This window comes from the organism of the source record quoted next, unplaced genomic scaffold, assembly GCF_019419815.1.
Source record: "Pyrus x bretschneideri cultivar Hongxiangsu unplaced genomic scaffold, Pyrus_bretschneideri_v1 Contig63, whole genome shotgun sequence".
NCBI classification, from domain to species: Eukaryota; Viridiplantae; Streptophyta; class Magnoliopsida; order Rosales; family Rosaceae; genus Pyrus; species Pyrus x bretschneideri.
In genome coordinates, this window is record NW_025999802.1 from 560,885 (window position 1) to 582,530 (window position 21,646).

Consider the following 21,646-nt stretch of genomic DNA (forward strand, 5'->3'; position numbering starts at 1 on the left):
GCAGTTGTATCTAGAAATGCGTACTAGATTGCCTACGTATTCATTTCGGGATCAAACCGAACGTAGTTCGAAATTGGGCTTATTTATTTGGACTTTGATGATTAATGGGAGTGGCCCTGGCCCTTGCATGGATGACCAAACCGTCAGTCAGAGTAAAAGTCACACTTTGACACTCCCCTACCCGCCACCGTAAACCCCGAACAAAACATCCCAATACTTGTCATCTCCGCAACTCCTCAGCCGCCGGCTCAACCATGAACTCCTCCTCCACTCTCGCCTCCTCTTCATCCTCCTCTTTCTTCCAATACAAACACCTTCCCACTAAACCAACCCAACCTTATCTTCTCCGTTTTGCCCCTCCCAATTCCCACAATTCCCACAATGTCCCTGCCCTCAAAGTCACAGCCTCCTCACAGGAAACTCCCACAGCAACCCAAACCCGATTCTCCAAACTCTCAAACGCTACGCCAAAGCGGCCATTCTCATCGGAGTCACCGCCGCCGTGTTCACTACCAAGTCCTCGACTTTGCTCGCTAGAGCCGAACCTCCGCCTGCATTGACCGAAGAAGCGCCTACCCAGGTCACAGATGACAAGAACAACCAATCCTCATCGCCATTGTCCGACTTCCTGGGTTCGAATTCGGAAGCCATCGATGCCCTGAAATCGCTTCTGCAGCAGAAGCTCGAAAACGGCGAGGATGACGAGGCGCTCAAGATCCTGCAGCGCTTGGTCGCGGCGCAACCCTCCGCCACCGAGTGGAAATTCATGATGGCTAGGGTTCTCAGCGAAATGGGCGAAAACGAAAGTGCCCGCCAAGTGTTCGAGGAAATACTCGCCTCGAACACCTTGTCATTCGAGGCGTTGTTCGAGAACGCCCTGCTGATGGACCGCTGCGGCGAAGGCGAGGCCGTGATAAAGCGATTGGAGGATTCATTGCAGGTTGCGGAGGAGGAGAACAAGGCGAAGGAGGCTCGAGACGTTAAATTGATAATGGCGCAGGTTCAGTTCCTGCAGAAGAATGTGGAGGACGCATTGAATAGCTACAATGAATTGGTAAAGGAGGACCCGAAAGACTTCCGGCCGTACTTTTGCCGTGGGATGATTTACAGTTTGCTTGATCGGAATGCGGAGGCAACGGAGCAGTTTGAGAAGTACCGGCAGCTTTCGCCGAAGAAGTTCGAGGTGGATGGCTACTTGAGGAAGCCATTGTCGAGAGTCAAGGTATTCGGGAGTGACGAGAATTGAGGTTTTAAGGGTCTGCCTCTGTTGAAAGACTCATTTTGTTCGTCTGTTGTTTTGAATTTGAGACGTGTTCGAAAGTAGAAAATAACTTCTTGTTACATTTCAATCCAGTTAATAAAAATTTTGCACCTTAATAATTTTACTTCATAATATATGGTTTTACATCCAAAGAAGCATCAAGTTGTTAAACACATATACGAAAGTAGGCCCTTTAAGAGAATTGAACCTTTTTTTTTTTAATTAAATGGAGATTAGTTGTGGGATAGAATCCACATCGAATTTCAACAATCGAATCATCTATGTTGCAAGTCTCGATATCAATTCAATTTGAAATCATTTACTTATTTAATTGAAACGATGAAATTTCAATGATTTTTAGAACACAACATTCGTTAATTTTTTTGAACCCAATTAGATGCCTCAAATATAACACATTCAAGCATTCTCTTTTAATTCAACATTTCCAGAGATGTACTCAAATTAAAAGGTTAATATCACACCAACAGAAACATCAAATTCTTATACAGCAAAACAAAATTCACACAAACACACACACACACACATACATATATATATTTATGTATATAAGCAGAGATTTGATGGCTACTTTCTGCCTCCTCTCTTCTTGGGTTTCTTGTTCTTGCCCTTTTTCTTCCCCTGGTTTCCAGTTTCATTGCTGCCACGTTGGGATCCAGAAGCGGCACCAACTTCCTTGTTCTGGCCATTGTTCTTCCCCTGGTTTCCAGTTTCCTTACCGCTGCCATGCTGGGATCCAGAAGCAGTGTCCGCAGGCGAAGACTTTGGATTTGACTCGTTCGATACAGAATGTTCCTCACCTGCATTTTGACTGTCCCCAACACTAGTCTCTAATGGTTCCACCACACCAGAGTTTGAAGGCAGAATCTTACAACTCTTCCCCTCCTCAGAAATGGCACGACTGCTAGATTGAGTAGCTCCTGCTTCAACCGATTTAGCGTGTGAAGCTTGCAGGACGGGAATGTTAGGAAACAATTTTCTATAGATGTCATCCCTGGACTGGGACTGGCTGGCCTTCATGTCCACAAAGATGGCATCTGAACATGAGAACCTTGAACAATTGACCCCAAAACTTGCTATTACCATAGTATTTCCGATCTTCTGAAGAGCAGCAGCTACTAGCACATTCAGCATTATGCTTGGGGAGTTGCGGCTCCTCCTGCTTTTAAGGACGTCATAAAACTCCCACGGAAGGAGTTGCGTGATATCGCTCCTCCCCAGCAACTCATCCAGTATATTTAGACCCTTCCCAAAGTTCACACAAACCATGCAAAGCAGCACAACCAATCTCAGCAAGAGTGGTGAATAATCGTTCTTCCAATTTCTGCTGGACTTTTTGATCCATTCAATCATATCTTCCTTATTGAAAACGCAGCCACAAACCACATCAATCACAAAACCAACAATCTCATCCAAAGATGGTCGCACATTGGCCGTCATCAGACTCAAGTTGGTGTCTTCATCTTGGTATAGAAGCCATTCCACAAAACAGGAGCGTGTAGTGATAACAAAACCTTGGAAGCAAGTTGCCAAAGTCACAAGGCGCTCTACAAGGTACATAAAGCAACCAGGCGACATGTAATCATTAACCCTCCTCCAGTCTGTCCTATAAGTTTCAACTAAAGCTTCATGTAACCTCCATATAACTGACACCTCTCTCGGTACTTGACTAGCATTTCCAGGTTTAATATCCCTACAGAGAATCCTGATAAACGCCATCCATGGTGGGTTGCCCTCCAGATTTTTCACAAGCTTCTCATCCAGTTCACTATTCAGCTTCCCAGACCCCAGAATGACCATTACAAGCCTTCCACTTTCCCAAGAGACAGCGTGTTCTTGGAGCTGGTATACTCGACTATTACTTGTTTCAGCACATTCTTTGAAGCATCATTTCTTCTAAAGGAAATCATATTCTCTGTCACGGAATTCCTTGAATCCAAGGGAAATATTCGAGCAACAACACTCTCAGTCGAAGAAGTAACAAACCTCTGCAGCGTCTTAGTATCTTGATCCCTTAGCTTCAAATATTTTGATTGCAAAAGACATACTGCGACCTCACAGATATGGATAAGACACCAGCTTTGGGAGAACGATGGATCATGATTCTTCATTGGAAACTTGCAAAGCACTTCAAGTTTGTCCAGAACCTTCATGCCAACTGAGAGCAATTCTGAACGCCAATAATTCATAGCGGCTGAAGCAAGCTGGCGAGCATCAACGGAGACCAACTTCCCATGATGTCTTTTGTCCAGGCCTCGAGCCCAATCAGCATCAGAAATCAGTAGCACATAGACTGGATTAAAATTCCGATACAACCTCCATACTCCAAAGTAATTAAAACAAAATTCTCCATTCTTTTGGGATTCATTCAAATCTTGGGTATCAAGGCATCCAAGACATTCAATCATGTAAGCAATTTTATCCTTCCAAAAGTTCCAGATGTACATCAACGAATGTGTAGAAACCTGGTTCTCAGATATCCTGTCTTCTGAACGCTTTACCGGATCATCAACCAATTCTTTTACCCACACGTACTTATTGGCACTTGAAGAAAGATGAGCATCCAGTATTTTTCGAGCCGACAAAATTTCACCTCCAATACTCCTATGTCTCTCGCAGGCATTCATTTGGTTTTTCATCAGAGCCAAGCTACTCTGCTCATTCAATAAAATGTCTACCTCAGTGCAAACAAACTCATAAAAGCTTTCAGACTCATTGTTAGCACACGACTTGGCTTTTGATAAAAGCTCCTTCTTTTGTGAAAACTGCTTAATAGGCCACCCCTTGCTGCCATATGACCAAAGAGAGTTGGCAAGCACATAGAATAGAATACGCAATGATGCCTCTCTGAACTTGCCAGCCTTCTCAAGGAAATCAGCTTCGAGTAGAATATCACCTTTCAGTATTGCTACTTCTACGGCCTCAAGATAGTTTCCAAATCCTTCTTCCAACAGAAGCAGCTCATCAAGAGTAGCGTACTTCTTCAAAAAGTTTCGCATTGAAATTATAGAATTAAAAGCTCTAACAAACTTCATCATGGATCTGTTATCTTTCAACTCGCAATAGTGAAGTGCGCAGCTCTCCAGAAATTCCTGCTCAATTTTATCTATTCCTTCTCCTCTTGTGGCCACAGCAGTGTCCTCTACTGGATGCTCCTTCCAATATTCGATGTATTTCAAACCCATTTCAAATAGCTTTCCTTTGGCACAAACAGTGAGACACTCGGAGAAAAAATTGCCTTTAGCGTACACATATGCGGCATATTGATAGCATCCTGCCAGAGAAAAACATTCTCCTGCTCTTTCCAAGTCACCACATTTATCCAAATAAATCCTAGCTGCATCATTAAAAGTTATAAGATGAGAAAACTTACTTATCAAACTTGAGTTTTCTAGATTAAGCGATAGTACAAATAATTACAGGCTGGGATGCAAGATTTCGGAGGATTAAAGTCCAACAAATGATAAACCAAATTTTATCAGAATGCTATTGAAATTTCACTTTTTTTTATTTTATTTTTAAAGAAGAAAATGCTATTGTAATTCACTTTAAACTTTAACAAAAAAAATTAAAACAGAAAGAGGACAAATAGCAGGTGTTAAAAGAGTCATACCTGCTCTTTCATACTCTCCCAAATCAGAAAAACATCTAGCTGCGGAATCTGCCTTGCCTATAGCATCAAATATCTCAGCAGCTTCCTTAAGAATGGTATTGGCCTCTACAGGATTTGAAGTCCGCATACGATCAGCGATAGCTTTAAGGCCAGCAGCTTTGGACCTTCTTTCCCAATAAGTATCACCAGCTCTTTCAAAGCACATTGTGGCCATTTCATAGTTATGTTCGTGGTATAGCTGCAACAAACAAAGAGAGGATTTTCTCAATATTACTAGAAAATAATGGCGCTTTAACATAAGTAATTAGGCAAACCTTAATGCCTCGTGATTTCCACTCCTCGGGGCTGCTTGCAACTTGCATTGCTTGTGCAAGGGAATCATCCAGTTGCCTAACTTGTACAAGACATTTCTTCTTCCAATAGTCAAACATTGGTTTGGAAATCTCTTCTGCATTCTCGCAAACCCACAACCTCTGTCTTGTCCGAGTAACAGCAACATATAATTGTTTGAGTTCAGAGCATAAGATGTTGTGTTTGACTTCACTGAACCTTGGAAAGCGTTGGGGCAATGTGGAGTCAAGTAAATATTGGTCCTTCATATAATCATATATGACCCTCCATTTCGTTTTCATTGGTGATGAGCCAAAAAAGTTGTACAAGAGTACATCCTACAAACAAGTCATAAATGTCATAAATGAAACCAAATATAAACTCAAAAAACATATCAAGATCCAACGAACTGAAAATATCATAATAAGTAAAGCGGGCAGCAGCAAAAAATTTCACAAGCATAAAAAAGGGATATAGATGACAAGAAGAAATCACCTGGAATTCAAGCCCCTTGCATTCCACTATGGTCAGAACAAGAGCATGCTTCCCAACAAATTTGGAAACTTCTTTCCTAGCATCATCATCACGGACCAAAATAACTTGCTCTGCTCCGAAGCCAACTATATTTGCACTATCATTTCCACTATTCCCAAAAATTTTTACGATTGCATTTTCATCTTCTCCGGATTCAAGCACCACCGGAGCTTCCCCATATATCAGACTGGTTTCAGGTGCCAAAATATCAATCGATTGGGGGAAAAAACGATAAAGTAGTTCAACAATGCTCTGTGATAACTTCAATACACCAGCATGGGTACGGAAGTTTTGAGTCAATTGTTTAACTTCTGATATTTGTCCCTTTTCTTTTCTTTCGTGAGGCTCATTCCCTCTAGCTTCCAACACAAACTTCTTGTAAAAGAGATGCCGTATATCTTGGAACCTGAAATCAATACCCCTAGCAATTGTTTGTGCTGTATCACCAGAAAAGACAAAGCCTTCTTCAACATTGTTGCTCACATGCTTAAACAGAGCAATTTGACTCATTGTGAGATCTTGAACCTCATCGATATAAACAAAATCCATTTGGTCACCCACAAGTTTTCCATGCCTGAGACGATGGTGAAGATCAATTACAAAATCAGCCAGATCAAATTCACCTTTTCCCATCTTCATTTTTTCATAAGCCTCAAAAATATCGTATATTTCTTCTCTCGTTTGCTTGCTTAAAATGGAACCCCGGCCCTCGGACAGGTGAACATAATCCTCCCGGCTGAGTTTACCATCACCTGCTTCTATGGCTCCAATACCACCTTTAATATGAGATATTATCTCTGTGAAGACTCTGGAAGCATCAAGCTTCTTCGTTAACTGCATATTGAAATGGGGCCAGTAAGACAAACTGAATCTATCATAATTAACCTCCTTTGTCCTTATAAACGTCTGCAATGCAACGGATCTTGAGCTTCTCAATTGACCTTGAGTAGGTGTCCTAGCCTCCAGGAATCTATCAAAGTACGAATTACTCAACGTTCCATCAAGCATCATTAAGAACTTATGAAATGTTATAACAAGAGGGTAAGATTTGGGAGAAATATCGTGAAATGAATCCTTGATATCCTTGAATTGAGACTCCTCTTCATCAAAATCAGCCATATCAATCGAACTTTTCTCAGCTGAATCACTTCCACCACATGCAAAACTGTAGACATACAAAAGTTTAGTAACATAAGGTGGCTGATACGACGTTTGAAATTTACAGAACAATAATGTAAAATAAGTCAGGGATAAGAACAAAACTTTTTGTTGAATAACCCACATACCTTTTCAAGTGTAGAACATGTTGCTTGATGGCAAAACATAGCTTAGGACTCACGGTCACAAAAAGCTGGTGTAGAGTTTTTTCCTGAGTAGCTGAAGAACTCTGCCCAACATTGCTATTTTGACTACTAAGGCATCCTTGCTCTGCCAACTGAAAACATTGTTCTTTTTGAAATAATTTCATGGTTAAAACAGTGGTTTTCCCTGTTCCTGACCGTCCAAGTATAAAGGTACTTCTCTGATAAAGGATAATCTCCATTTCCTGGTCAGTAACTTCAAATGGAAGATCCAACTCTCTACCCTCGCGGTCAGACAGCAAGTGATTCACAACACCAGATGACAATGAGTAAAACTTCAAGAGCAATAAACTCTCGTTGACCTGTGAATTCTCAACATAACTTCTACCGTCAGAAGTGTCACCAACTAAGTCACTCTCAGCTTCAGTGTTGCTAAGGTCCTTAAACCGGGGAATATCCAAAGTGGGTGGCCAGCTATTCGGAACTTCTAAATCACTGTTCAAATGATAAAGAAGCACAAGAATTACTTGAGAATTTCAAAAAAACTAGGAAAAGTTTGTATCTTCATATGACTACAGAAAGAGAGCATTTGCTACTACAAATTCATGCATGTCCAGAAAAAGAAAAGGAAAAGGCCTAAATGCCAAACAACATACCCGTCAAGACACGTCTCATTGCAACGATTGATGAAATCATCTGTATATCTATTGAAAATACTCTCCAAGCGATTTTTCAATTTGGGGATATCCTCTAGAGGCAATATATCCCAAATCTTTAAAACTTGAACGTATTTCATCTCCTTCACAATGTCAATTGAGCAGACAACATATAGACCTTCAACTTTATACTGCCTCAAGATTGCTGATGAGTTTCCAGTAATAGTCTCTACATTTCGCTTTCTTGGTCTCCAGCCACCAGAAAGCTTAAGTAGAAGATTAAGCACTGACTTCTTCAAACGGATCGACTTCAGTTTTTTGAACGACTTCAGGAAAATATCACTGAAAAGTACCTAAAGGGGGAAAGGGAAATTATAAAAATGGTTATAGAAAAGCTTCAAGAAACCAGCAATTCCAATTTCAGAACAAATATTGATAACTTCAAACTATAGGGAGTAGTCGAAAATTAAGGCTCAGAAAAACAAACATAATAAAACCCAGAGCATTACCTTCCATATTTTACTGCTGAAAAGTAAGCTGTCAGGATTAAGCAAATCATCAAATTGCTCAAACTCTTTCTTCACCTCTAATATGGATTTTGCCAAATCCTTGTCTTCATCAGCATTAAAAAAGCATTGACGAATTTTGGCATCCAAGACCAAGGCCTCCCAAACAGATTTACTATTAGATAGCGTTCTTTCATTCCCCAAAATCCAGAGACAGTGCCTGAAGTCAATAGCGGAGCTGAAGTTATTAATAACAAGCAACAAGGATGCAATAAATAACACAAATTTGAATCGAACCATACCTAGCTCTTGTAAGAGAGACATTAATTCTTTGAGGTTTCGATATGAATTCAAGAGATTGGTCTTTACTGGATCGTACAGTGGACATAATAAGTATGTCTTCTTCCCCACCCTGAAACCCGTCAACTGTCTTCACCTTCACTGTAAAGCCATCAAGCTTATCATACTTCTTTCCAAGTTTTTCCTGAACTTCAACTACCTGTGCAGCATAAGGAGATACCACACCAATACTGAGCTTCTCTTTTGAGCCAACCCATTCTGCATACAAAGAGAAAGCCAAAAGAGAAATGTTCAGCTCTATCGAAACCAAGAAGTAATTAGCCATTAAAAAGAGAATGAGGACCGATAACTGTTCTGAAAAGAAAATTTCTGGAAATTGAGATCATTGAAATACTGAAAAAAAGAAAATAAGCATGACTCCCGAGCTTGACATACTTTTGTACAGATTCCGTAGTATTTTCAATACAATGGCAACCTCAACCATATTCTTTCGACTACGTCCATCCTCATCTTTCTCCTCTCTTCCACCAATAACATTAATAAAAGAATATGGACCGAACATTGATCCTGGAAGATAGTGTTTCTCATAGCTTGTATTTTGAACATTTGGAGCGTCCCGGAGCAACTTATAATAGAAATTTGAATTTGAGAAGAAACTTATTGATGGATGCATTCTGTATTGCATATTTAGAAGGTGTTTTGAGTGACCCATTAAGCTCAACCTCTCAAACAAGCTTCTTGCAAAACCAGCTTCATCAGACACCTAGGCAAGAACAGAAATTTATCCATAAACGCAAAATCATACGAGTGAAACCAAAAATTGCAATAAGATATACAGAGGATGTAGATATGTGTGTGTGTGTGTGTGTCTGTGTGTGTGTAACCAAGTAGCATCAACGTACATTGCTTTGCACTGTAGCTGGTAACTGACATTCATCACCAACAAGAACAGCATGCTTCACACCTCGAAGTTGCAGCGGTATAGTTGATTCGCACTCTTTCAATTGTGCAGCTTCATCCATAACAACAAGGGCCAGTGGATCCATTGCCACTCTATGCAGCTTATATGAACTGGATGCAGTGCAAAATATTAAGGAAGCTCTTTGAAAACAGAACTCCATCAGAGATTCTTGGTTCCTAACATTTGGAAGACTAAGCCCTCTAAGAGAATCCTGTAGAACATGTAATACTGAAAGGCATTCTCTTCTCTTCGTGTACAAAAGAAACGAGTTATCCATGACTGGCTCAGGCACATCTTCAACTTCTGAATGAGAGAAAATCTCTTCCAGTCCCTCAGAAACAACATTCCCTTGAAACAATAATGATTCAAAGGAATCAAGCAGGCCCAAGAGTGAAGTCATATTTTGGAAATTACATTCCAATATGTAATTTTTGCCTATATGAGTACAGAAGGTAGATATGCAATATCTTAGGGGTAATGCAGTAGAAACAAATCTCTCTCTGAAAAATTCAGGAAATGATTTGCACATCCCCTTGCTAACTTCACTATCACTTCTGTATTCTTTCTCCGTCAGTTCACTGCCACTAGTTTGTCCTTTCTCTTTGGCCAACTCATTTTCCACGAAAATATGGTAATGAGAAACACAATCTTCGAGAAAACCTATCATGGAAGCAAAGCAACTACTCCAACCAGTCAGTGGCCCCAAGCACTCGCCAAGCCTTTTCACACGGTTATCCATATATATATCTTCAATGTCTGAACCAACTTTTAGTCGCTCCTTATTCCCAAATAGAAGAATTTGTCCCAGAGGACAAAACATGGCATTAGACTCTGCTTCAGTCACCATCTTTACAACACGAGAAGCCACTTCAGTTATTGCGACATTTGTTGGGGCACAAATGAGCGTCCTACAGTTCATCCGTAACAGAGTAAAAAGCAGAGTAGCGGTGGTTCTAGTTTTTCCTGTCCCAGGAGGACCCCATATAAGTTGCACACCAGACTTGGAATCACCATGCAGCATTTCAAGACAGGCCACAACTGCCCCTGTTTGTGACTCGTTCAATCCAGCAGATGAACTATCAGCTAACCACTTATCCCAGATGTCATCATTCGTTTCAGAACGAAGGTGATAGTTTTCCTGAGCCTGTTACCAACATAAGAGTTTCAGTCAATTCCAACAATATCAGTGTTGAAATATATTATCCCATTTAAAATATCAGACGAAGTTGATGGGGGCATGGATTAAGATTGAGAGAGAGTTTTAAAAAAATGAAAATAAATCATTATACAACCGAAGACTTGAAACCAAAGATCAAAGGAAAAGAAAACTCTTTTACTTGTTTAAACATGGTAGTTTTATGTTATACTTATGAGAGACGGTATAGGTTTGGTCTATGCAATGCTAACTAAACTGCATAAAACCTACAGTATTAATCCTTAAGGTCTTACCACAAAATCAGTGCACAGAACTTCCTTGATAATCTTCAGATTTCTGGACATGTTCAATGATTTCCATATTCTGCCATTAGGGATTAAATTCACAAGGAATACCAAAAAAAGTGATTTGCGAGCGCTACTTTCGTCTTCAAACTCCTTTGATGCCTTGACTTTAAAATAAAGTGAAGTACTATTATCCTCGTTCTCGTTTTCTGAGACTTTAGTGACTGATACAAAAGCCCATGATCTCCCAACCCTTTGTAAATCAGAAACAGTTTCAGGTTTAGCATCCGCTAAGATAAAAAGGTCCCCGGGCAATGTTTTGTATGGCTCCTTTCCACGATCACAGAACCTGTTTCTCCAGTAATTAACCTTGACATCATATAGATTTTTCCCATACGGTTTTGCTTCTTCGAAAGCAACTACTTCAGCAAATGGTGCTCTGTAAATAGTTTCCATACTAGAATGCACTTGAGCTCTAGTTTCCTCCAACAAAGGGAATAAATAAGACCCAAAATAATGCTGAACCGATTGAAATGATTTCGGAATCTCTTCCACCTAAAACCGTTAAAAAGTTCAAAATCATTACAATGCAATAGAAATTAGAGAATTAAATTAAGACAATATGTTCTGCATAAAAAAAAACAATCCTCCTCTTGCAGTAGACGTTAAGATTTCAACCTTACGAATCGTTTGTTAATGTGGTGCAAAGTTTTCAACCTCCTGTGGTCTTTGCAACTAAGCATTCCCAAAAAAAAAAAAACAAAGATAACGCAAGACAAGGGAATCGTCTTTTGCTACCAAAACTCAAGAATCGTTACAGTGCAATAGCTTCAAGATTCAAGTCCAAAGCTTTTAGCTGTCAAGAGTGAATCCCACGTCAACCTATAAGTAATTGGTTACTCCTCGTACTACCAATCGGTTTTACGATGGAAACTCAACTTAGTCATTAGCATACAAATTGTTCACTGTGGTGGTAGAAAAGTTCTCAATTTTTGTGGGTTTTTGCAAAAAAAAAAAAAAATGCAGTGACAATCTCACCAAAATATTAAGAAAAACGAGTAAAGTAACGCCTTTTTGCAAACTAAAACTCAAAAAATGAGAACTTATGAGTAAAAGTGGAAGAACATACCCGGTTCTTGTACAGATTCTCATCGAGAATGTCTTCAAGTGACCAAGAAAACACAGTATCAGTGAAACGGTCCGTTTCAGTCTTCTTCTTGCCTGAAGCCTCCATCACCTCACTCACTCTCACAGTCTCACTCCACAGCAAATGCCTACAAACCCAGTTCACAAAACCCCACTATTTTACAGAAACATGATCAGTTTTTCAAAAGCGCAAAATTACGAACAATGAAAGGAGACGTTTGAGGAATTGTACGAAAATAATGCCGCCATGCATTTGAAGAAAAGGAGATAAATCAGTAGCAACTTTTTCACCGAAAGAGAAGGTATCTCCAGCCCATTAAGCAATCAAATGGTAAAAGAAGAGAAGGGTATCACTATTCACTTCACCGCTGAGGGTTTTCTCCTTGCCTTAGAGGGGAAGTTCCCTTGATCGACTGGCTGGTCCGTACTAGTTCCTCTTTACTAATTTACCTTAAAGCTTAAAGGTTCGAGCTTTACCAATACACATTAATAAAATCACCATAAAACTCAATGGATTATTGATAAAAGTGACCTTGACTGGGCTCTTGGGTCAACGAGGATTCGGCAAACTATTGAAGTTCGAATGTGAGGTTAAAACAATATGTGCATCGTTATAAGGGTAGGACCGTAGGTGGTAGATGATGCCTCGTTCTTCTTCGAGGAAGAAGCATACTGGTTCTCAGTCGCACTTCTTTTTTAATATCGGTGTTTTACTTAAAGAAAATTCAGATTTCAACAAATGTGTCGTTACGTTGTGTTATTGAACTTAATACGTAAATAACCTAACCTTGATACCAAAAGAAATTTAAGATTTCAGACCAAACCGATTGTTAAAATAAAAAATAATAATCTAACTGCCTATGTATGTAATTATGTTTGATTCTAGAACTTAGGAATCAAACTCTCAACAATAAAAAATATCAAACGAAAAAAGTAACAATTTTCATAATCACAATAAGAATCTTAGAAAGTTAAATCACCTCATGCTCGCACAATCTTTTGTTCCAAAACACACGTCAAAGCTAGTTCCTTCCCTTCTTAGAAATAAAGCTCAACTTTTTTAGTGTGCCAGAAACCGTACAGGTTCAATAATTTAAGAAAGAGTGTACAAGCGATAATTTATATTGATATACACTAAGGGAAGAAAGAGAAATTTTAAGTGAGTATAAGAGAGAGACTCTAACCACAAGGGAGAGAGCCTTTTGCTCACCACAATAATTATAATGTATGCTCACCATACACCTAATTGTTTGTCATGTGTCTTCTAACCTAACTCTAATTAACTCTCACATTAAATGTTATTTTTTCAATTTTGAAAAAAATTAACCAAAGTTAAGTGAAAGAATACGTATCAGATGAGTAATGTTATTTATACCATGTTTTTGTACCACATTTTCATACCATTTTAGGTGTCATTTGATATGGACAACCACATTATTTGAATTAATCATATTTTTAAATTTAATTCATTATTTAATAAACTAATAATTAAGAAAAACTAGTTAATTAAATGATGATTGTGGTATACGAGAAATCTTTTTTCTTCATTTCCTTGGGTTTTGTAAATTTTTCAAATGATGTGATTGTCCACATTATATGCCATTTAAGATGATATAAAAATATGGTATAAATAACATTACTCGTATCAGATATTTAAATATATGACAAGCATATACCAAAGTTTAGAACAATGAGCCAAAATATGAGCATTAAAAAGCTTTCATGTACTAAAAAACGCGTGTACGTTTGCTTGGGTTTGGTTGGTATTTAATTATTTTTGACTTGTTGCTTACACTAATTCTCCCACATTTTTAACGCGGGGGCTACCAAGTTCAGACATGGATCCTCTCCGAATCCAATTGTCCTAATTCTAGGGATTCATCAATACGAATCGTTGAAATTTGATCCAACGATTAAAATTATTATTACTTTTAAAGTGGACTTCTATTTGTAGTCGTTGAATTAAATTTCAACAGTTCGAATTAATGAATCATTAATATTAAGACAATTGGTTTCGGAGAGGATCCATGTCAACCAAGTTCCAACAACATTTACACAGAGAAGCTCGACGGACGAATGGCTTATGGGAATGCGGAATGCTAGCAACACTTTTATTCCGACTTTTTATCTTCCATTTCTCACATACACTGTTTACTTGAAGATGTGAACGGCTTATCTAAAGTCATTCGTCAAAATCACTTATGCAAAAGTAAAATAATTAAATTTAAAATCGTTTAGTTATTTAACTATTATTTAATAAGGATATGCACTATAATTTTTGTTTCAACGCAACGTTAATCAGTTAAATGACTTTTGTTTTGGTTGATTATTTTCATTGTATTCATTACAGAAAACTATGAGAATGTTGTAAAGAAAATGTACCAGTGAGAAAATTACTCCATGTGCCAGTGTGAATGTTTCTTTTCATTAGCTTAGGACTCGTCTGAATATGCTCTTAAAATGATTGAAAACGTTTTAAGAAACAATATTTTTATGTTCTAAAAACACTTGAATTACTGTAAGAAACATATAACGTACTTCAAGTGTCTTTTTCAGAATTTACTTACATTTTTACCAAGAATCCTCTTTGTGAGGATCCTATCCGAATCCTCTTTGTGAGGATCCTTTGATTATGTCTATTCATCGTACAACGTGCAATCAGAAATCATTTTAAACTTTTCATTTAAAATTAAACACAAATAGTACATGACGTAAACTGACCGTACGATTTACAATGAACGGATACGATTAAAAGATTCCCTAGATTCTCACATAGAGGATTTGGAGAGGATCCTCATTTTTTATTAAGGACTGATTTCAAAAGTAATTTTACCTAAAACGCTTTTAGTCATTTCAATAAGATTTTCTGTTTGGTACATGAAAGCGGGCCAAAAATCCCAGCCCAACCCATCGGGTCTTGGCCCTTTTCACAAAAGGCAGACTTTTTCTCCGGTCAAAGCCAAGCTAGAAGGTAAAACTTAGAAGGATGATATTGAAAAAAAAAAAAAGTACGATACTTCTAAATTCACCTTAAAATTCCAAGATCATTACATTTTAGTATTTTACTCAAGACACAGAAGGAAAAAATAAAAAAGTAAAAAAATAAAAACTAGAAAACATCATTAAGCTCAACAAAGGTCAAAATTTATGACTGCATGGAATTTAATAATTTGAGAGCCAAAGCTTCTTGTTCCTCTAAAGACATTGAGTCAGCAGTGAAACCCAGTTTCTTCTTACTTTCTCACCTTCATCATCACTACCAAAGTATATCTTCAACTTTTTGCGGGGTCGATCCTCAGCTGGTTCTCCTTCTGAATCAGAAAGATTATCCTCCGACTCTTCTTCTGTGTTTCCTCTCTTCAACTTCGTCTTATGCTTCAAACGTTTCTCACGGCGACGCTGGCGGTCTAGAACCTTGTCTTCCTTGTCCACCACCTTCATATCTTCCCTAAGCTTCTTATAATATTCGTTTTTCATGTCTGCAGCAAAAAATAAGATACGTCAGGACATGTTCTTCAGAATAGGAGTCGAAAATTCATAAATCTATTTGTTTACCTCAATTGTGCGTTTCGAAATTAGGGCGTCACCCCAAGTTTATGCTATGCTTATTCAGTTCCTGCAGAAGAATGTAGAGGACGCATTGAATAGCTACAATGTATTGGTAAAGGAGGACCTGAAAGACTTCCGGCCGTACTTTTGCCGTGGGATGATTTACAGTTTGGTTGATCGGAATGCAGAGGCGACGGAGCAGTTTGAGAAGTACCGGCAGCTTTCGCCGAAGAAGTTCGAGGTGGATGGCTACTTGAGGAAGCCATTGCCGAGAGTCAAGGTATTCGGGAGTGACGAGAATTGGGTTTTTGAGGCTCTGCCTCTGTTGAAAGACTCATTTTGTTCTTCTGTTGTTTTGAATTTGAGACGTGTTTGAAAGTAGAAAATAACTTGTTGTACAAGTTAACACATTGTTGTTACATTTCAATCCAGTTAATAAATTTTTTGCACCCTTAATAATTCTACTTCATAATATATGGTTTTACATCCAAAGAAGCTTCAAGTTCTTAAACAGGCCTTTAAAGGAATGGATCTTCATTTTATTTATTTTTTAAATGAAGATTAGTTATAAGACACATTCCACATCGAATTTCAACGACCCGAACTATCTATGTTGTAAGTCTTGATATCAATTCAATTTGAAACTATTTGCCCATTTAATTAAAACGATGAAATTTCAGTGATTCTTATAACACAATGTTCGTTAATTTATTTGAACTCAATTAGATGCCTCAATTATCACACATTCAAACATTCTCTTTTAATTCATAAAACTTCAATTATTTAGTTCAACATTTCCAGAGATGTACTCATATTAACAGGTTCATATCAATCAAAGATAATATGTCTCAGGACATCATACCAAAGGAAATATCAAATTCTTATACAGCAAAACAATATATATATACATATATTCGTGGTATAGCTGCAAGAAACAAAGATCAGATTTTGTCAATATTACTAGAAAATAATGGCGTTAAAACATAAATAATTATGCAAACCTTAATGCCTCGTGATTTCCACTCCTCGGGGCTGCTTGAAACTTGCATTGCTTGTGCAAGGGAATCATCCAGTTGCCTAACTTGTACAAGACATTTCTTCTTCCAATAGTCAAACATTGGTTTGGAAATCTCTTCTGCATTCTCGTAAACCCACAACCTCTGTCTTGTCCGAGTAACAGCAACATATAATTGTTTGAGTTCAGAGCATAAGATGTTGTGTTTGGCTTCGCTGAACCTTGGAAAGCATTGGGGCAATGTGGAGTCAAGTAAATCTTGTTCCTTCATATAATCATATATCACCCTCCATTTCGTTTTCATTGGCGATGAGCCAAAAAAGTTGTATAAGAGTACATCCTACAAACAAGTCATAAGTGTCATAAATGAAACCAAATATAAACTAAAAAAACATATCAAGATCCAACGAACTGAAAATATCATAAAAAAGGGATATAGATGAAAAGAAGAAATCACACTTCTTGTGATTAGAGCCCTCTTATAATTAAATAGTAAGTAAACAAATAGAGTAATCACCTGGAATTCAAGCCCCTTGCATTCCACTATGGTCAGAACAAGAGCATGCTTCCCAACAAATTTGGAAACTTCTTTCCTAGCATCGTCATCACGGACCAAAATAACTTGCTCTGCGCCGAAGCCAACTATATTTGCACTATCATTTCCACTATTCCCTAAAAACTCTATGATTGCATTTTCATCTTCTCCCGATTCAAGCACTACCGGAGCTTCCCCATGTATCAGACTGGTTTCAGGTACCAAAATATCAATAGAATGGGGGAAAAAACGATAAAGTAGTTCGACAATGCTCTGTGATAACTTCAATACACCAGTATGGGTACGGAAGTTTTGAGTCAATTGTTTAACTTCTGATATTTGTCCCTTTTCTTTTATTTCATGAGGCTCATTCCCTCTAGATTCCAACACAAACTTCTCGTAAAAGAGATGCCGTATATCTTGGAACCCGAAATCAATGCCCCTGGCAATTGTTTGTGCGGTATCACCAGAAAAGACAAAACCTAAGGTAAAATAAGTCAGGGATAAGAACAAAACTTTTGTTGAATAACCCACAAACCTTTTCAAGTGTAGAACATGTTGCTTGATGGCAAAACATAGCTTAGGACTCACGGTCACAAAAAGCTGGTGTAGAGTTCTTTCCTGAGTAGCTGAAGAACTCTGCCCAACATTGCTATTTTGACTACTGAGGCATCCTTGCTCTGCCAACTGAAAATATTGTTCTTTTTGAAATAATTTCATGGTTAAAACAGTGGTTTTCCCTGTTCCTGACCGTCCAAGTATAAAGGTACTTCTCTGATAAAGGATAATCTCCAACTCTCTACCCTCGCGGTCAGACAGCAAGTGATTCACAACACCAGATGACAATGAGTAAAACTTCATGAGCAATAAACTCTCGTTGACCTGTGAATTCTCAACATAACTTCTACCGTCAGAAGTGTCACCAACTAAGTCACTCTCAGCTTCAGTGTTGCTAAGGTCCTTAAACCGGGGAATATCCAAAGTGGGTGGCCAGCTATTTGGAACTTCTAAATCACTGTTCAAATGATAAAGAAGCACAAGAATTACTAGAGAATTTCAAAAAAAAATTAGGAAAAGTTTGTATCTTCATATGACTACAGAAAGAGAGCATTTGCTACTACAAATTCATGCATGTCCAGAAAAAGAAAAAGAAAACGCCTAAATGCTAAACAACGTACCCGTCAAGACACGTCTCATTGCAACGATTGATGAAATCATCTGTATATCTATTGAAAATACTCTCCAACCGATTTGTCAATATGGGGATATCCTCTAGAGGCAATATGTCCCAAATCTTTAATACTTGAATGTATTTCATCTCCTTCACAATGTCAATTGAGCAGACAACATATAGACCTTCAACTTTATACTGCCTCAAGATTGCTGATGAGTTTCCACTAATAGTCTCTACATTTCGCTTTCTTGGTCTCCAGCCACCAGAAAGCTTAAGTAGAAGATTAAGCACTGACTTCTTCAAACGGATCGACTTCAGTTTTTTGAACGACTTCAGGAAAATATCACTGAAAAGTACCTAAAGGGGGGAACAAGAAATTATAAAAATGGTTATAGAAAAGCTTCAAGAAACCAGCAATTCCAATTTCAGAACAAAGATTGATAACTTCAAACTATAGGGAGTAGTCGAAAATTAAGGCTCAGAAAAACAAACATAATAAAACCTAGAGCATTACCTTCCATATTTTGAGCAAATCATCAAATTGCTCAAACTCTTTCTTCACCTCTAACATGGATTTTGCCAAATCCTTGTCTTCATCAGCATTCAAAAAGCATTGACGAATTTTGGCATCAAAGACCAAGGCCTCCGAAACAGATTCACTATTAGTCTTCTTCTTGCCTGAAGCCTCCATCATCTCACTCACTCTCAGTCTCACTCGACAGCCAATGCCTACAAACCCAGTTCACAAAACCCCACTATTTTACAGAGACATGATCAGTTTTTCAAAAGGGCAAAATTACGAACAATGAAAGGAGACGTTTGAGGAATTGTACGAAAATAATGCCGCCATGCATTTGAAGAAAAGGAGATAAATCATTGGCAACTTTTTCACCGAAAGAGAAGGTATCTCCAGCCCATTAAGCAATCAAATGGTAAAAGAAGATAAGGGTGTTCACTATTCACTTCACCGCTGAGGGTTTTCTCCTTGCCTTAGAGGGGAAGTTCCTTTGATCGACTGGCTGGTCCGGACTAGTTCATCTTTACTAATTGACCTTAAAGCTTAAAGGTTCGACCTTTACAAATACACATTAATAAAATCACCATAAAACTCAATGGATTATTGATAAAAGTGACCTTGACGGGGTTCTTAGGTCAACGAGGATTCGGCAAACTCTTAAAGTTTGAATGTGAGCTTAAAACAATATGTGCATCATTTTAAGGGTAGGAGGAAGATGATGCCTCATTCTTCTTCGAGGAAGAAGCATACTGGTTCTCAGTCACGCTTCTTTTTTAATATTGGTGTTCTGCTTAAGAAAATTGAGATTCCAACCAATGCGTCGTTACGTTGTGTTAATGAGCTTAATACGTAAATAACCTAACCTTGATACTAAAAGAAATTTAAGATTTCAGGCCAAACCAATTGTTAAAATAAAAAATAATAATTCAACTGCCTATGTATGTAATTATGTTTGATTCCAGAACTTAGGAATCAAACTCTCAACAATAAAAATTATCAAACGAAAAAAAGTAACAATTTTCAAAAGCATAATAAGAATCTTAGAAAGTTAAATCATCTCATGCTCGCACAATCTTTTGTTCCAAAACACACGTCAAAGCTAGTTCCTTTCCTTCTTCGAAAATAAGGACAACTACTTGATAACCTTAAGTTTTAATGATAAGGATAAAATAAAGAGTAAAATAAATAGTACCATAATTGGCTTTTTAGTATAAAAATAAGGTTCTTCGTTAAAGTGAACAGTACCATGAGCTTTTCGTTAAAACTCCCTAGAAAATAAAACTCAAATTTTTTAGTGTGTCAAAAACCGTATAGTTCAATAATTTAAGAAGAGAGTACAAGCGATAATTTATATTGATATGCACTAAAGGGAAAAAAGAGAATTTTAAGTGAGTATAAAAGAGAGACTCTAACCACAAGAGAGAGAGTTTTTTGCTCACCATCATAATTATAGTGTATGCTCACCGTATAATTAATTGTTTGTCATGTGTCTTTTAACCTAACTCTAATTAACTTTCACATTAAATGTTATTTTTTCAATTTTGAAAAAAATTAACCAAAGTTAAGTGAATGAATACGTATCAGATGAGTAATGTTATTCATACCATATTTTTGTACCACATTTTCATACTATCTTAGGTGGCATTTGACGTGGACAGCCACATCCTTTGAATTAATCATATTTTTTAATTTAATTCATTATGTAATAAACTAATAATAAAGAAAAACTAGTTAATTAAATGATGATTATGGTATACGAGGAGTCATTCTCCTTCATTTCTTTGGGTTTTGCAAATTTTTCGAATGATGTGGCTATCCACATTAGATGCCACTTAAGGCGATATTACATGAATAGCATTACTCGTATCAGATAATTAAATATATGACGAGCATATACCAATGTTTAGAATGATGAGCCAAAATACGAGCATTAAAAAGCTTTCATGTACTCAAAAACGTGTGTACGTTTGCCTGGGTTTGGTTGGCATTTAATTACTTATGACTTCTTGTTCACACTGATTCTCCCACATTTTTAACGCGGAGGCTACCAAGTTCCAACATTTACACGGAGAAGCTCGACGAACGATTGCCTTATGGGAATGCGGAATGCTAGCAACAGTTTTATTCCGACTTTTTATCTTCCATTTCTCACATACACTGTTACTCGAAGATCTGAACGGCTTATCATTCGTCAAAATCACTTATGCAAAATAAAATAATTAAATTTAAAATCGTTTAGTTATTTAACTATTATTTAATAAGGAGATGCACTATAATTTTTGTTTCAACACTAAAATTGTAACAACGTTAATCAGTTAAATGACTTTTGTTTTGGTTGATTATTTTCATTGTTATTCATTACAGAAAACTATGACAATGTTGTAAAGAAACTGTCTCAGTGAGAAAATTACTCCATGTGCCAATGCAAATGTTTCTTTTCGTTAGTATAGGATTCATTTGAATATACTTTTAAAATGACAGAAAACGTTTTTAGGAAAAAATATTATTAGGTTCTAAAAGCATTTGAATTGATGTAAGAAGCATATAACGTACTTCAAATGTCTTTTTAGAATTTACTTATATTTTTACTAACAATCCTCTTTGTAAGGAACTTCTCTGAATCCTCTTTGTGAGGATCCTAATAATTCTTTAATCGTGTCCATTCATCGTGCATTGTGCAGTAAAAAATCATTTTAAACTTTTTATTTAAAATTAAACACAAATAGTACCTAATGTAAACTAACCGTACGATTTATAATGAACGAATACAATTAAAATATCCTCTGGATT

The 21,646-nt window shown here is 37.5% G+C and overlaps 3 protein-coding genes across 3 annotated transcripts; 1 reads left to right on the forward strand and 2 right to left on the reverse strand.

Annotated features, from left to right (window-relative positions):
* Positions 1-100: 100 nt before the first annotated feature.
* LOC125472005 (protein SLOW GREEN 1, chloroplastic-like) lies at positions 101-16,084 on the forward strand. The gene is given in 3 exon segments (XM_048573029.1): positions 101-411; positions 414-1,331; positions 16,005-16,084. Coding segments are annotated over 2 exon segments (990 nt in total). The 5' UTR covers positions 101-254; the 3' UTR covers positions 1,247-1,331; positions 16,005-16,084.
* LOC125472002 lies at positions 1,691-12,644 on the reverse strand. The gene is made up of 12 exons (XM_048573025.1): positions 12,050-12,644; positions 10,930-11,475; positions 9,422-10,624; positions 8,955-9,282; positions 8,522-8,777; positions 8,223-8,439; positions 7,714-8,066; positions 7,043-7,552; positions 5,718-6,921; positions 5,207-5,560; positions 4,893-5,130; positions 1,691-4,616 (listed from the first exon to the last, which is right to left on the reverse strand). The coding sequence occupies exons 1-12, from the start codon at positions 12,152-12,154 to the stop codon at positions 3,079-3,081; spliced, it is 6,852 nt and encodes a 2,283-aa protein (XP_048428982.1). The 5' UTR covers positions 12,155-12,644; the 3' UTR covers positions 1,691-3,078.
* Positions 16,085-16,202: 118 nt separating the features above from the next.
* Positions 16,203-19,342, reverse strand: LOC125472003. Its single transcript, XM_048573026.1, has 4 exons — positions 18,854-19,342; positions 18,344-18,696; positions 17,148-18,180; positions 16,203-16,970 (listed from the first exon to the last, which is right to left on the reverse strand). Exons 1-4 carry the CDS (start codon positions 19,031-19,033, stop codon positions 16,557-16,559), a joined length of 1,980 nt encoding a protein of 659 aa, XP_048428983.1. The 5' UTR covers positions 19,034-19,342; the 3' UTR covers positions 16,203-16,556.
* Between the last annotated feature and the right edge of the window lie 2,304 nt (positions 19,343-21,646).